This window comes from Gouania willdenowi, chromosome 9, assembly GCF_900634775.1.
Source record: "Gouania willdenowi chromosome 9, fGouWil2.1, whole genome shotgun sequence".
In the NCBI taxonomy this organism is placed as follows: Eukaryota; Metazoa; Chordata; class Actinopteri; order Blenniiformes; family Gobiesocidae; genus Gouania; species Gouania willdenowi.
Window position 1 is genome coordinate 36,578,687 of NC_041052.1, and position 16,340 is coordinate 36,595,026.

Consider the following 16,340-nt stretch of genomic DNA (forward strand, 5'->3'; position numbering starts at 1 on the left):
CAAACTAACATGAAAAACATCACCAAATAAACAGTAAAAAAGTGTTTTTCCTCAAAAGAGAAAAGAGAAGTCCACGGGAGCTCATGCACGCACCGGAAGTGAGCTGTGCAGTGAAATAGATATAGATGGTGCACTAGCGCCCCCTCACACCCTGAGGTCAAAAGCTGAATAGGTTTCATTTCAGGGCCGTCCAGAAGTGAAATAAAATGAAAAAAAACATTTTAAAATGACCAAATTACACCAAAATAACAGATACACACACTCGGGGTCTCCTCCATGAACCGCCACCTTAACGTGGTTTAGGGGTTTGAATACCCGAATGATCCTGGGAGCTATGTTGTCGGGGGCTTAATGTCCCTGGTAGGGTCTCCCAAGGCAAACAGGTCCCAGGTGACGGGTCCTACTAAGAGCGGTTCAATAGCCATATATGTACATTAAACAACAAAGGCAGTTCACGTCGCCCGGATTGGCGCTACCAGGGCCCCACCTTGGAGCCAGGCCCGGGGTTGGGGCTCGAGTGCGAGTGGGCTTTGCCCACGGGCCCTGGCCGGGCAGAGCCCGAAAGGACCACGTGGGCCCGCCCTCCCGTAGGCCCACCACCCGCAGGAGGGATCATATGAGGCCGGTGCAATGTGGATCTGGCAGTCGTCCAGGGCGGGGGCCTTGGTGATCTGATCCCCGGCTACAGAAGCTAGCGTTAGGGACGTGGAATGTCACCTCTCTGGCGGGGAAGGAGCCTGAGCTTGTGTGCGAGGTGGAGAAGTTCGGACTAGATATAGTCGGTCTCACCTCGACACATAACAAGGGCTCTGGAACCAGCCTTCTCGACAGGGGTTGGACTCTCTTCTACTCTGGAGTCGCTAATGGTGAGAGGCGCCGGGCCGGGGTGGCGACTTAGTGCCTGTACGTTGGAGTTTACCCCGGTAGACGAGAGGGTAGCCTCCCTCCGCCTTCGGGTGGGGGGACAGATAATGACTGTTGTTTGTGCCTATGGGCCAAACAGCAGCTCGGAGGATCCACCCTTCTTGGATTCCTTAGAGGGAGTACTGGAGAGTGCTCCTTCTGGGGATTCCCTCGTTCTGCTGGGGGACTTCAACGCTCACGTTGGCAGCGACAGTGAGACCTGGAGGGGCGTGATTGGGAGGAACGGCCCCCCTGATCGGAACCCGAGCGGTGTTTTGTTGTTGGACTTCTGTGCTCGTCACAGATTGTCCATAACAAACACCATGTTCAAACATAAGGGTGTCCATATGTGCACTTGGCACCAGGACACCCTAGGCCGCAGTTCGATGATCGACTTCGTAGTCGTGTCATCGGACGTGCGGCCGCATGTCTTGGACACTCGGGGAAAGAGGAGGCGGAGCTGTCAACTGATCACCACCTGGTGGTGAGTTGGCTCCGATGGCGGGGGAGGATGCCGGTTAGACCTGGCAGACCCAAACGTATAGTGAGGGTCTGCTGGAAACGCCTGGCAGAGTCTCCCGTCAGAGGGAGCTTCAACTCCCACCTCCGGGAAAACTTCAACCATGTCTCGGAGGAGGTGGGGGACATTGAGTCCGAGTGGGCCATGTTCCGTGCCTCTGTTGCTGAGGCGGCTGATCGGTGCTGTGGCCGCAAGGTAGTCGGTGCCTGTCGTGGAGCTGAAGAAGGAGTCCTACCGGGCCTTTTTGGCCTGTGGGACTCCGGAGGCAGCAGACAGGTACCAACGGGCCAAGCGGAGTGCAGCCACGGCAGTCGCCGAGGCAAAAGCCCGGACATGGGAGGAGTTTGGTGAGGCCATGGAGAACGACTTCCGGACGGCTTCGAAGAGATTCTGGACCACCATCCGGCGTCTCAGGAGGGGTTAGCAGTGCACCGTCAACACTATGTATGGTGCGGATGGTGCGCTGCTGACCTCGACTCGAGACGTTGTGGATCGGTGGGGGGAATACTTCAAAGACCTCCTCAATCCCACCAACACGCCTTCCAATCAGGAAGCAGGGCCCAGGGACCCGAGAGTGGGCTCTCCTATCTCTGGGGCTGAGGTTGCCGAGGTGGTTAAAAAGCTCCTCGGTGGCAGGGCTCCGGGGTGGATGAGATCCGCCCGGAGTTCCTCAAGGCCCTGGATGTTGTGGGGCTGTCATGGCTGACACAACTCTGCAACATTGCGTGGACATCGGGGGCAGTGCCTCTGGATTGGCAGACCGGGGTGGTGGTCCCCCTTTTTAAGAAGGGGGACCGAAGGGTATGTTCCAACTATAGAGGGATCACACTCCTCAGCCTCCCCGGTAAGGTCTATTCAGGGGTACTGGAGAGGAGGGTCCGCCGGATAGTTGAACCTCGGATTCAGGAGGAGCAATGTGGTTTTCGTCCTGGCCGTGGAACTGTGGACCAGCTCTACACCCTCAGCAGGGTCCTTGAGGGGTCATGGGAATTTGCCCAACCAGTCCACATGTGTTTTGTGGACCTGGAAAAGGCATTTGACTGTGTCCCTCGGGGATTCCTGTGGGGGGTCCTCCGGGAGTATGGGGTATCGAACCTCCTGATAGGAGCTGTTCGTTCCCTGTATGAACAGAGTCAGAGTCTGGTCCGCATTGCCGGCAGTAAGTCGAAATCGTTTCCGGTGAGGGTTGGACTCCGCCGGGGCTGCCCTTTGTCACCGATTCTGTTCATAACTTTTATGGACAGAATTTCTAGGCGCAGTCAGGGCGTTGAGGGGGTCCGATTCGGGGGCCTCAGTATTGCATCACTGCTTTTTGCAGATGATGTGGTCCTGTTGGCTCCAACATACAGTGACCTTCAACTCTCACTGGATCGGTTCGCAGCCGAGTGTGAAGCGGCCGGAATGAGAATCAGCACCTCCAAATCCGAGTCCATGGTTCTCGACCGGAAAAAGGTGGAGTGCCTTCTCCGGGTTGGAGATGAAGTTCTGCCCCAGGTGGAGGAGTTGAAGTACCTCGGGGTCTTGTTCACGAGTGAGGGAAGGATGGAGAGAGATCGACAGGCGGATTGGTGCGGCGTCTGCAGTGATGCGGAGTCTGCACCGGTCCGTCATTGTAAAAAGGGAGCTGAGCCAAAAAGCGAAGCTCTCGATTTACAGGTCGGTCTACGTTCAAGACCGAAAGAACAAGATCACGGGTACAAGCGGCCGAAATGAGTTTCCTCCGTAGGGTGGCTGGGCTCTCCCTTGCTTACAGGGAGAAGGTTGGAGTAGAGGATGCCATCATCCTCAGAAGGCTGGCGTCAGAAGGCTGGCGTCCTTCAACATCTGCAAGAAGCTGCTACAGATCTTCTACCAGTCTGTAGTAGCGAGCGCCCTCATGTATGCAGTGGTGTGTTGGGGGGGCAGCCTCAAGAAGAAGGACGCTGGACGCCTGGACAAACTGGTGAGGAAGGCAAGTTCTGTTGTTGGCACAGAGCTGGACAGCCTTACATCTGTGGCAGAGAAACGGACTCTGAACAGGCTACTGTCCATCATAGACAATCCACACCATCCACTGCACAGCGCCATCTCCAGGCAGAGGAGCAGCTTCAGTGACAGACTGCTGTCATTGTCCTGCTCCACTGACAGACTGAGGAAATCGTTCCTCCCCCACGCCATGCGGCTCTTTAACAACTCTGGGGGGGGGGCGATAAAATCAACCATAGAACACTGGACTTAATGCTAATCACACCATGCACACTCTGTCACACACGCACTTTATCACACACACACATCTACTGTATCTTGCACACTGTCATCTGCACAACTGCACTTCAACTGGACTGGCACACACTATACTGTATTTCGATATTATACCATTATATTTTACCTTAGTACTTTCTTTGCACTGTTTTAAATTTTTTTCTTAATTTTTAAATTTTTAAATTTCTACATTGTACTTTCCCTGCATGCCCCTGTGTTCCCATACCTGTAAGCTGCTGGAACTGTGAATTTCTCTTGGAGATGAATAAAGTATCTATCTATCTATCTATCTATCTAGAGATAGGGTGAGAAGCTCAGTCATTCGGGAGGGGCTCAAAGTAGAGTCGCTACTCCTCCGCATCGAGAAGAGCCAGATGAGGTGGCTCGGGCACCTAATTAGGATGCCCCCTGAACGCCTCCCTAGTGAGGCGTTCAGGGCACGTCCCTCCGGAAGGAGGCCCCAGGGAAGACCCAGGACACGCTAGAGAGACTATGTCTCTCGGCTGGCCTGAGGATGCTGCCCCCGCGACCCGGAAACGGCTAAGCGTGAGAAGATGGATGGATGGACACTCGGGGTATTTGGAACCCGTTGACCAAGTTTCAGGTCGAACTCGCACCGCGTCGGGACGGGGGGATATTTGCTCTACACGCACGCACGCACGCACACACACACACACACACAGACGTCCCTTGCTTTTTAGTTAGATATTTGCTGCATTTTTCGAAAAAAATTGGGTAGTATAGAGAATGCTATCGAATGGTACTATGTGCCTGAAAAAAAAAAAAACATGATACCCCCCTTTAAAGTTATAGTAGAAAATGTTTTTTTGGCTTCTAATTTCAGGTGGATCATCTAGACAATTGGTCCTCCTAGTTGTCAATCATTCTGGTTATATGTTTACGTAAGGATGTCGTACGTGCTCGTGCCCGGTGCGCATCGGGTCCTTTGAAAATGGATTTTCACTTACCGGTGGCGAGTCTGACATAGTGGGAAAAGTGCAAATCTTCTTAGGAAGATAAGCTTGCATCAGCGATGCTGACTCCAACTTGTTTCTTTTCTAAACTTCCAGAAAATTGTCCACTACACCTTCAAGTACGTTTTTAAAAAGTAGTCATTCATTAATTTTTACACCCAACCATTATTGAGTAAATTATTATTTTTCATTTTAAAATGATCAGACATTGCGAAACTACAAAAAATTAAATGACCAGACCACAATTAAATGCATCACATCATAGGCGACCCATCAGATTAAACGTAATGCACCGGGCCAAAACGGCATTGTATTTAGGTTATTTTCTCAGTTTTAGAGTTCATAAATGTAGCTATACTTAGAACCTGATAATTTATTTTATTTTAAATTAAAAATAAAGTTCCAATTGTGCAAGATTTGGTCTCTTCCTTTTTTAAGTTTATACATGTATGTATACAGAGCCGTGGTCAGATTTATTACCAAAGAAAGAAGTGGGGGGGTAAGTAACTAGTAACTTACTTTGAGTACTATTTGATTGAGCTACTTTTTAATTTTACTTGAGTATTTTATGTATGACTTACTTGTACAATTTCAATCAAGCAACAGTACTTCTACTTGAGCAGGATATATCAGTACTCTTTACAGCTCTGGGTGTTGTGACAAATTCGACGCCCGACAGAAATGATGGCTCTGTGTAAATGAGAAAACTCCATTCCCAGAAGTCTTCTTTCAGTAAACTGGTTCACAGTATGGAGGCGTCTTTGAGAGTAGTCTGTGTAATGATGATAAAGGTAATGTTGTCTAACTCCGTAGGCGTCGTCAGTGTGAATTTTCAGCGCTGTAGTTAAGATTGAAGAAGGCCATGTATGAGCCTCTGGGTGTGTCACAACAACACATAAATGGTCATTCTCCATGAAGCAGACTGGCAACATGCAAAAAGTGACTTTAAAATGCATAACTTAACCTTAAGGTGGACATAATGTAAAATATTTTGTGGATCCATTATTTAGGGTGTGTTCTTTTATTCAGCATTAACATAAAAATGGTGACAAAAGCAATAATTAAGTCATTTGTAGTTTACTGTTCCAGGTAACCCTATTTTGTCCCATGAGCCAATGATGCGAATGTAGATTTCTAAATCAACTATAACTGTGATTCAAGTGAAATGCATGTGAGTATGTTTGTGCATTAGAAATGTGATAGACTGGATTCAGCCTCAAAGATAACACGACTACATATGTTGGCAATTGACTACATAACATAGAGTCATAATTCAAACCTCATCACAAAGAATGAGTCAGCCACAACCCAGAAAGCTGTTAAGACCAAACATACAGTAACGAGATGGAGAGTGGAGTGACGAATAGGTTGTGGGAAGATTTTTTTCTTAAGAAAACCAACCAATAAGCATTTATGCTCTTAAGGAAAACCATTGTTCATTAAAAAAAACAAAAAAACATAGCACTTGTGCTTGAGTAGCAATTTTGTTATTAAGGCTTAAAAGAGCAGGATTTGTGAAAAAATAAACATTCATTTCAAATATTTCAATGCTAATGGGGGATGAAGTGTTCAAAACCAAAGAGAATGAGCCCACACAGATGTTTCCATATTGCCTTGAACAGACTTTGTGATGCATTTTGTTCTGCAATTTCCAACGCAGTTCTGCAGATGAAAAAAAAAAACGCTAAAGAGCATAACGATGGAATGAATGAGCAATAATTTGTCACATTTTTAAAAATCTCATTATGTAAATAAATGGAATTAATCATTATTTAGTGCCTCCTGAATAGATGTATTTCTATAGTTTTCATCATGTCCCGTCACCTCCCTCCTGATGTGGGACCAAGACTGACTCTTGTCGAAAGAAAAGTTTCTTTCAAAATAAAAGACAAGCCTAACATGAGACATTAAGTAGGCTATTTATTTTTGACCAGCTCCCCATGACCCACCTAGTATAGGTCCACGACCCACCAGTTGAGAATCGCTGTTCTAATCAATATTAAAAAAAAATTAAATAAATATTTTTCAAATCCTTTCATTTGTTAATTTTACCCCCTCTCTTTCTCAAGTATCCCCTGCAGTGCCATTGCGTACCCCCATTTAAGATACGCTGATCTAAAACAAATTTTCCATGTACCAACAGTACTCGTAGTAGCAGTTGATGACACACCTGTCCAAGAAAAGAAAGCCTGGTTTCCTCACAGGCCTACGTGGAGTCGCCTGGAGCCGTGTTGACATTCGCTTTTCCTTTCCGGACTAATCCTGTGGCTCTGCTCAGATGGGGTCACGGGGAAGGCTGGGGTTGTCATGGTAACCCCTGTTGATGGAGCGATCAAGCTCTGGGAGATACACGCTCAGAGGGAGGGGCAGCAGCAGCTCATCAGCATCGTGATCTCCATCTCTATCCAGCACCGTGACGCCTTCACACACACTGCTTCTGTACTCTGTAGCATCACTGATAAAAGCCCTGCTCTATCTGTTCTCTGGTCTTCTCTTTTCTCCTCATCTCACACCATTAAACGTAACAAGCAAAATGTCAGACAAACTGCTGCGTTAATAGGTCTACATTTCTAACTGTGCTCCCTTCTGATGACAGTGCACAGTTATAAACCATTACACCTTTCTGAAGTGACTGACTGACTACAGAGAGAATTTCCCCTGACTCACTGTTTCTGCAGCTGAGTTGGAAATCCTAAAAGGAAATCTAAGGCAGTTCTTAAATAAAATACAGTTCATTACTAGTAAATGCAAATTAAAACAATCAGTGTCTTCTTTTCCTTCTCATGTGTTGGATGGGTAAATTATTTAGTGCAATAAATAAAACAACTCTGAGCCCTCTTTAAACTGAAGCAAATAAACCAAAAGGTAAAAGTGCCATCAAGAAAAATTAGCACATATTAAATCTTTAATGCAGTTCCTTCAGGTAAAAACAGCACTAAATTACTGCTAATCATCCAGTATCTCTGGAAACTGAGTGCATTAAAAGACTAGAGGAATACAAGGCTGACCCCCAGAGCCACTAGGACCATGTCTTTCTTTTTATTTGGATCTCCTTTAGCTTTGTCTAGAGCCAATGTTACTCTTCCTGGAGTTCACACCAAATACACTTAGTCTTATTAGTGCAGTATATAACTACATGTAACATATCACACAACAAACTATTTACAAAACAAAAACATTCATACAGTCTGACCTAGTTCCAATAAACAATTCCTCCAACACGTGGCTTTTAACATCAGATAACTGGTTATTTAGCAATAATCATTTACAATATATTAATACACAGTACATTTAGTTATTTATCAATATAAATACACATTTAAATATCACAAAACTAATCAAACTTACCCCAATTAATTGTATTCAGTAGCTTTGATTATATATCAAGGCACCTAGATTTGTTTTGTAAAAACATGAACTGAGACCTGGAACATATGAAGACTGGATGAAACAACTGAATTCCATTGCCTGGGGACGCAGGAGTGGACTTTATCTCTGGGCCTGAGGTTGCCGAGGTGGTTAAAAATCTCCTTGGTGGCAGGGCCCCGGGGGAGAGAGATCCACCCAGAGTTCCTCAAGGTCCTGGATTTTGTTGGGCTTTCATGGTTGACACGACTCTGCAGCATTGTGTAGACATCAGGGGCAGTGGCTTTGAATTGGCAGACAAGGGTGGTGGTTCTTTTTAAGAAGGGGGATTGGAGGGTGTGTTCCAACTATAGAGGGATCACACTCCACAGCCTCCCTGATGAGGTCTATTCAGGGGTACTGAAGAGGGGGATCCAGTGGATAGTCCAACCACGAATCCAGGAGGATCAATGTGGACAAGCTGCATACCCTCAGCATGGTCCTTGAGGGTGCATGAGTGCTTGTCCAACCAGTCCACATGTGCTTTGTGGACTTTGAGAAGGCAGACTTTGACCCTGTCCCTGTGGTTCTCCAGGAGTATGGGGTATAGGACCGCCTGATACTGGCCATCCATTCCCTGTACAACTGGAGTCAGAGCTTAGTCCAAATCGCCAGCAGTTAGTCAAACTCACTTCCAGTGGGGGTTGGACTCTGCCAGGGCTGCCCTTTGTCAACAACTGTTCATAACTTTTATAGATCAGAATCAGCTCCTCCAAATCTGAGTCCATGGTTCTCGACAGAAAAAAGGTGAAATGTCTCCATGTCTCCAAAACAAAACTAATTCAAGCAGAGAAAACAAATACCTGTGTGCAAGAGCCTGAAACTGGGCTTCCTATACAGATTTTCCCAAAATAAAAGCAATATTTCTAAATGTCAACAAAGCATATTTGCACTTTGAACGTGTTTCCACTGTTTTTTTGGGAGCCTCATAACTCCCATGAAACCTCAGTCAGCGAGACTTTGCTGCAGTAAGATGGACACTCCAAACCTCTTTATAACAATCTGCAATTCTTTGTCATTTGCGGTCTAATGTGGCAGTAATAATTTAGAAGTATAATGCTTAGAAATGTCTCAGTCTCCTCTTCTGTCCGCCTGTACCATGTTTTCTCTGAGAGAAGTGACCAGGTACGTCTTGACTGGTGAATTGTAATTGCGGAAAAAGTGTTTCCATAGCGCTTATGTGATACATTTCAATATCTAAATGCCTGAAAATCCTCCTCATGAAAGCATAAAAACATTTTAGTAATATTTGAGTGTTTTTTTTTTTTAATTCAGGCGTTTCCATTACCAGTTTTTATTGCACCATTTAGATTTTGCGTATTTCCATGGGTAATGGAAAGCCAGCTTGAGATAGGAAGATTAAGAAAATGGTTTTGTGAAGTCTAAGTGATGGTTTAAAATAAAGATTTTGATCAAATAACACACAAAGGGCAGAGCTGAGATAGATTAGAAATTCCTTTTCTTTCAGTGTGTGGGTGCTGTGTCTATTATTATCCAAAATGGTCATGATTTGGAGAGCTAGAATACATTTATTAATCAAATTATTGTTAAGAGTACATCGTGGCTCCTAGATATTGATATAAAAAAAAAAGATTGAAATGAGTGGGAGAATAAAATGAGCCTGACCTTAGTCAGAGAATCCCTGTCTGCACATAAAGCACTACAATGTAACAGAAAAAGGATTAGGAAACTAAGCAATAATTTCAATGTGTAATTACCAAAATGTTGACGTTAAAGATGGGATAATATCTTTATCCGAGGAGTTCTATCGGGGTGGGGGGGTGTCTTTTTTTTGGAGAGAGTCAATGTTCAAAGGTTTAAACTGCTGCCAGAAAATGTAGACATGCTAATATTGTTGAAAAAGAACGTTTCCATATCATAAATCTCGGCTGAGTTAACTGTTTGACTTTGTAAAAATAAACCTGGTAAGCAAAGTTCACGCACAGATAGGAATATTTGTTTTAAGAATGTCATGATGACGACGTGATTTGGTTTTATTTTTCGACTGGCATGAATTGTCAGGGGTTTTTTTTACATTTCGTTTGCTGAGTAAAATGTCTTTGCACTTTAAATAGGAAACATTAGTCTTGTTTGTTTTGTTAAATTCATTTTTTTGTATTCCTTTTGAGTTGAAAAGGTCATACCCAGAGAAACTATGCAAGTATGCTTAGAGTTTAAATCAAATGAAATTATTTTTCCATATGTTCCATACATTGTATTGTATTACCATGCACCCTTTATTGTATTGTATCATAAACTCTGTCATACCATCCCTAATTTAAGTAAGTGTAATGTATGTATTGTTAAATGTAAAAGAGGAAGTTTTTTTGAACAATTTTGAAGAACCCGTTAGGATGAAAATTGCAACATCCTCAGTGGAAACCTTAGCTCAATTGTATAGCATTTAGTAAGCTACATGCTTTAGCTTTACAAAATTAGTGCATTAACATAATGTCTACATATCCTTGGCTCTGTCATCAAAGCAGCCTTGATGGAGGAAATTAATTGCGCCCTGGTGAGCTTGCAGAGCTTCTCCGAAATTCAGCAGCTTTTCTGTTCTCGCAAACCCCAGAGGAATGAAAACTAAAACAAAAGACACTAAACAGATCACTGAGGAGTCGGCAAAACAAAGATGAGAGGAATGAATCATGTGCAGAGAACTGGAAGTCCATTTTATTAAAAAAAACATTCAAGCACAAGGTGTGAACAAAAGGCTGATGACGACAAAAGAAAACTAAATGAAAAACAACAGCAGGCTGGCTTACTGAAATTATAACGACTATCTTTATTTGAATTTATTCAGTTTGTTGTTTTTTATGCAACTTTCATGAATGATGAACTGATGGGATGGCATTTTATTTTTGTATTCTATTTTATTACTATTACACACAAAAACAAACAAAGGACCAACAAAAAAAAAGTTATTTCTCAGTACTGACAGACAAATCAAATGCAAATTGTAATATGACAAGGAATACAGCCTCAAATGCATGTTTTAGGACAATATCAAGCATTTACACGCAATTTTTGATCGTAAACAGGCTGTCAGAGAGACAGAAATGTGAATTATCATGCAAAATATGAATATATCAAATCACGTAATGATTGAGTTCACACAGACTAAACCATCACCAACATGTTTTGGGACAATAATGCGCAATTTCTCACTGTAAAGCGAGTGGCCTAATGTGTAGCAAATTTAGCAATCAAACATCAAACCATGCTCAAAATCTTTGATGATTTAAGTTCTGCATTCGGCACAAATACAGCGGATATAACATGAAAGGAATTATAATAGTAAACCTAATTAACTGTATTAAGCATGTTTTGCATGATTTTGGAAAATTTAAGAGCCAGTAAAGAGATCAGATTAGGAAAAACTAGTTAAACGGAAAAGGGTAAACTGATGCATTAATGACATGGATATGAGTAAACTCAGAAACGGAGATGGAAAAATGTCTACATCTGTTGGAACTAACCCCCAATTTCCACTTGCTGCATAACTGCTGCGTAACAGCAACGGAGCCGATACGTTTTTAATAAAGTGAATTTCCACCACATGCGTTCCGTCACAGCTGTGTAACGACTCAGTCATGCTGGAGCCCTCTGCAACAGATACACAGACCTATTTTTTGCCAGACACTGGAGCTGTCCTGCATAAATTCAAGAAAGATAAAGATAAGATAGACAGAATAAAATATCCGGTTTATTTTCAAAACAAAATTCTTCCTGTTCAAGGCGGATCGTATTTCCATCCATTTTCCGACCCGCTTGCTGCTGGTGCCTATCTCCAGCTTTCTTCAAGGTCGGCGGGGCTACACCCTGGACAAGGCAGGAGTGCATCAAATTTAACATGTAATATTACACCTATCCATGGTTGAATGATAATAATCTCTAAAAAAAGCGAAAGTTCTACAGGGCAGGACTGAGTCAATTTCCTTCTGCTTCTCTCCAAGGACACAATGAACTGTTTGTATAACTACAACACGCTATATCGCGTGAATACCCATTCGCAAGATCTCCTGAGTCATTGCTGCAATAGTTACGCATCACAGATCGAGACAAAGTGGATGCAGCAGTGACGTTACGGAGTAGTTACGTATCCGGTAGAAATCCGGTGTTAGTGGAATGTGAATCTCAGAGACAGTGTACATATGTTGCAGCTGCAGGTATAATCACAAAACTCCATAATGGACAAAAACTAAAAACAAACAGGGAAAATATTAAAAAAATAAAATCAGACTAAAAAACCCACTCCTTGACTGAAAAGAGTCAAACCAACAACTGAGCTGCAGTAATTTGCAACTCGTGCTCACACTTAATGCAAAAAAAATATATCATGACACAGAACCACAAACAGAATATTATAATGTGCACACATCCACTAAAATGCATGTAAATCTTAAACTTTCAGACTAATAAAAAAGTTTCTGCTCTGTGACAAATTATTTTAACAACCTAGCAGAGAGAAACTGAAATACAAAAGGATAAGTCGGCCATGGTAATTATTAGACAGAAAAAAAAAGATTAAACATGAACTCTTTTATGCTGCTTTAATACATTCTTACTGTGTGCCTCAGATTACTTTCACACGACAAAGTGGCTGACTGATTAATAATAAAAGAAGCTCCTGAAGCGAAAAGTCTTGATTATATGATGGAACATTCAGTTCGGTCTCCGGTTGCTTCATTTCACACTCGACACACTCCCATGTGAGACATTCACCGTCGATATCAAGGTGTTTGTGATTGAGTTTGTGCACATGTGTCTACTGCTAAAAGCTTCCTTTACGTCATCAAAGCACTTTCTCACAATTAATTAGATTTCCTCCAGTCTCATTAAAAAAATTAACTACAGTCTTAGTCACTTTTCCTTTAAGCTGATTTTTCCAACATGAAATATCCCCAAAATAGTCCCCACACTGATTCCAGCCATGGTTTGAGCCAGACATCTGTTAGGTGTGAGTGTCTGCCCGTGGGTAGAGTGTTTCTCACATTAATCCTCCAGCAAGCGTCAGTGTGTGTTCCAGCCAACAAAAAAACAACCACAAACGTTAAAAGTCTATAAATATGAAGTGGGTATTTATAGAGGATTAAAGTTAGTGCCGTTATTTGGAATAAAGGGTTATATAACATTTCCCCATTAGTTGTTTTTACTACAATAATACATTTAGGGTAAATATCTTTAACTCTAGTCATTTTTAGTTATCTTGTTTGGAAATATATATATATATATATGAAGCTCTGTGTTAGAAATTTCAGGAATCAAGAAAAAAATACTCTTGTGGTATCACATCTGGGTGTTGAGAATTATGCGATTAGTGACCATCTTGATGATATATATATATATTGCGCAAAATGTACTTTTTAATATGTTTTAGGTTTCATTTATTCAGACCACTTTTTTCAAGAAATTTACTTTGATCTCTGCCAGTCTTCCTCAGAGGTGTCTTCTGATAGACGTGTCCTTGACTTATTCAAAAAGAAGAACTTGCTGGAATTATTATGCGATCAGCAGACACCTCTGAAGAAGACGGGCAGTTGACAGTCAAAACCTGTCAGGAGATCAAAGTAAATTTCCTGAAAAAAAAGTTGTCAGAAGAAATAAAACCATAACATATTATTCAAAAACAAGACAAAAAGAACTTGCTGGAATTATGAAAGGTTTCTTTCATATATCAAAAATATTCCCAAAATTCCCAAGCTTAATCGAAAGTGCTCTCCCTCTTTGTTCACATCAATTCAAGAAATATTAAGATTTCCTTTGATTTGTCTGTCAGGTTCTCATTGGAGCTGTCAGTCATGGCCAGACGTTCTTGAAATTGAGATCTTTTTTTTTTTTATCTCAATGAAGTTGTAACTACAAGCTGCATGTTTCTTACCAAATGAAATCAGCCAAAATATATGATTATACATTACCATGGTATATACCGTGCAAAATTATACTAATGAATCCCATTTCCTGTGGGTAATTAGTGTCTAGCTTTCAGGGAGGAATGTTGGTGATCTTGAGCATCACAAACAAATACATTTTCTTGTGGCTATCTTACAGAAGAAGAAAAAAAACCTTTCCAAGTCAAAATGTCAGAAAAGAAAAAATAGCTGCATGATTCATAAGTCTGGTTACTCACCACAAAAGGACACGATATGGCTGCTGTCTTCGTGAACGAATTTTCTGGTAACAGCTTCTTCCATGATCAGCTTTACCTGTCAGCGACACAACAGATGCTGGATGACTCATTCATTATTATGCCACAACTAATAGAAAGCTCCCAGTGTCTTAAAGCAGAGCTGATGGAATTGCAAAAACAACAGTTTCAAATAAGGTTTGTATCATTCTAAAGCTGGTCTGCATTAATGAAGAGTTAAATATCACTAGAAAAATTTGCATTGCCACGACTATGCAATTGGGAATGCGAAAAATAATTACCAACTTCTTCGACTGTATGTGTTTGTTGTCAATGAACACAAGTTAGTACACACATTACCAAAAGCTTAGATATTTACAAGCAGTATTCAAAGGGAATGAAAAGCATTACATTGCATCATTGAAGATTTAACGTTTATTTAGAGTCAAGGTGACAGACATTGTGCAGGGCAAGAAGCAGGTTCTGATCACTCTGAGCTAAAGCTGCCTACAGAGTTCTCACCGTACAAGTCCTACTTGAGGAAGCAAAGTAAGGGATGAATGCCAAGCATTCCCACTAAAAGTACAATTTTTAAAAAGAGAAAGACTGTAGCAACATCTTAAGCTACAAATTGTGGCTGTAGGCACAGGATTAAAGCTTTAACAGCAGTTTTTCTCAAAGTTCATGAGCAGCAGCAGTTACACTCTAGCAGACCTAAATCAATCACTCTAGGGCTTGCAGAAGCAACCTAATATGTATAAAACCTTAAATTACATTAAAAGTAAGAGAGTTGGCATTTTACAAATAAGATTTTATCGTTGTCACTAAGCAGCAGAACATTTTGATCTTTGAATGGTGAAAATCAGTTAAGAGTTGGCAGTGTACTAACAGCTCAAAAAATGGTCAGAAGAATAAGAAAGAATTTGGAACTTTGCAAGGTGTTGAAAAATGCAATGCTGGTTGGTTGGTGAGTCATCAGCACTCATCACCACTGGGAGATGGAGTCATACATTTGATGGTAGAGTTTAAAAAAAACAGAGGCTATAGTTTTTCAACATCAAATAATCCTGCGAGTAGTTGATATCTTATGTTGAGTCACACACTGACAACATCCACGCAAGTAAACGGGGAAGTTAAACAAGAGAGATCAAGGTTACAATTGCTGGCTGAGTTTTAAGGTAATGGTGCAGAGTTTTTCTCTAAGCTGTATGATTAGTTCCATCGGCCCATGAATCAGTCCCAGTGTAGGCTTGAGAGACGTCCTCCAGTCTGGGAAACGTTTGCATGGAGAATATCAACCTCCGGACACTGTCACACAGAACTGTAATTTCCTGTTGAAATTACTCCATCTATCTTCCACACACACACACACACACACACACACACACACACACACACACACACACACACACACACACACACACACACACACACACACACACACACACACACACACACACACACACACACACACACACACACACACACACACACACACACACACACACACACACACACACACACACACACACACACACACACACACACACACACACACAGAGGAAGATCTGTAAGGTGACGTTTCAGGACAAAGGTGCTCTTGGACACGACTTATGTGCATTTTTATCCTAACTAAATGTGAATGTAACTCAAACTCTAAAGCCAAGGTTCCTAAATTGGGGTATGAGTACCCCCAGGGGTACACAAATGTTCATGGGGTTAAGTGAAAATATAAGAATATAAATAGACCAGCAGTCAGGAGCCTCAATGCATTGTCATTCTTTTTTTAATTAAATATTAATCGTCAACAGGATAGATACAATTCCGAGCCGAATTTCACTGTAGGGCTACATTGTATATGACATTACATTATTGTGTTTTTTAAGTGTGCAGGAGTAGGGGGTACATGGCTTCACGTTAAAGGTCTGAAGTGGTACGGACTGTTACAAGTTTTGTAACCACCTATCTAAACCGAAAATGGGCAACTGCTGGCCATAGACGGTCCTTGGACTCATTTTGTGGGCCCCTTTGTGTCTTTATGTCAAAATGCTGGAAATGTGAATTTCTATTTAAAATGAATAAAGTATCTATCAAAGAATACAAAAAACCCCTCACAGACCCTTCTTTTTTCTGACACACGTTAATGCTCAGATTGGTTGTTATTTGACCC

The 16,340-nt window shown here is 42.2% G+C and overlaps 1 protein-coding gene across 1 annotated transcript in view; it reads right to left on the reverse strand.

Moving 5' to 3' along the window:
* LOC114469657 (small G protein signaling modulator 1-like) overlaps positions 1 to 16,340 on the reverse strand; it is a 73,934-nt gene that overhangs the window by 39,863 nt on the left and 17,731 nt on the right. Inside the window, exon 3 of the mRNA XM_028457375.1 lies at positions 14,174 to 14,249. Coding sequence (XP_028313176.1) covers positions 14,174 to 14,249 — 76 coding nt within the window. The remainder of the gene's footprint in view (positions 1 to 14,173; positions 14,250 to 16,340) is intronic.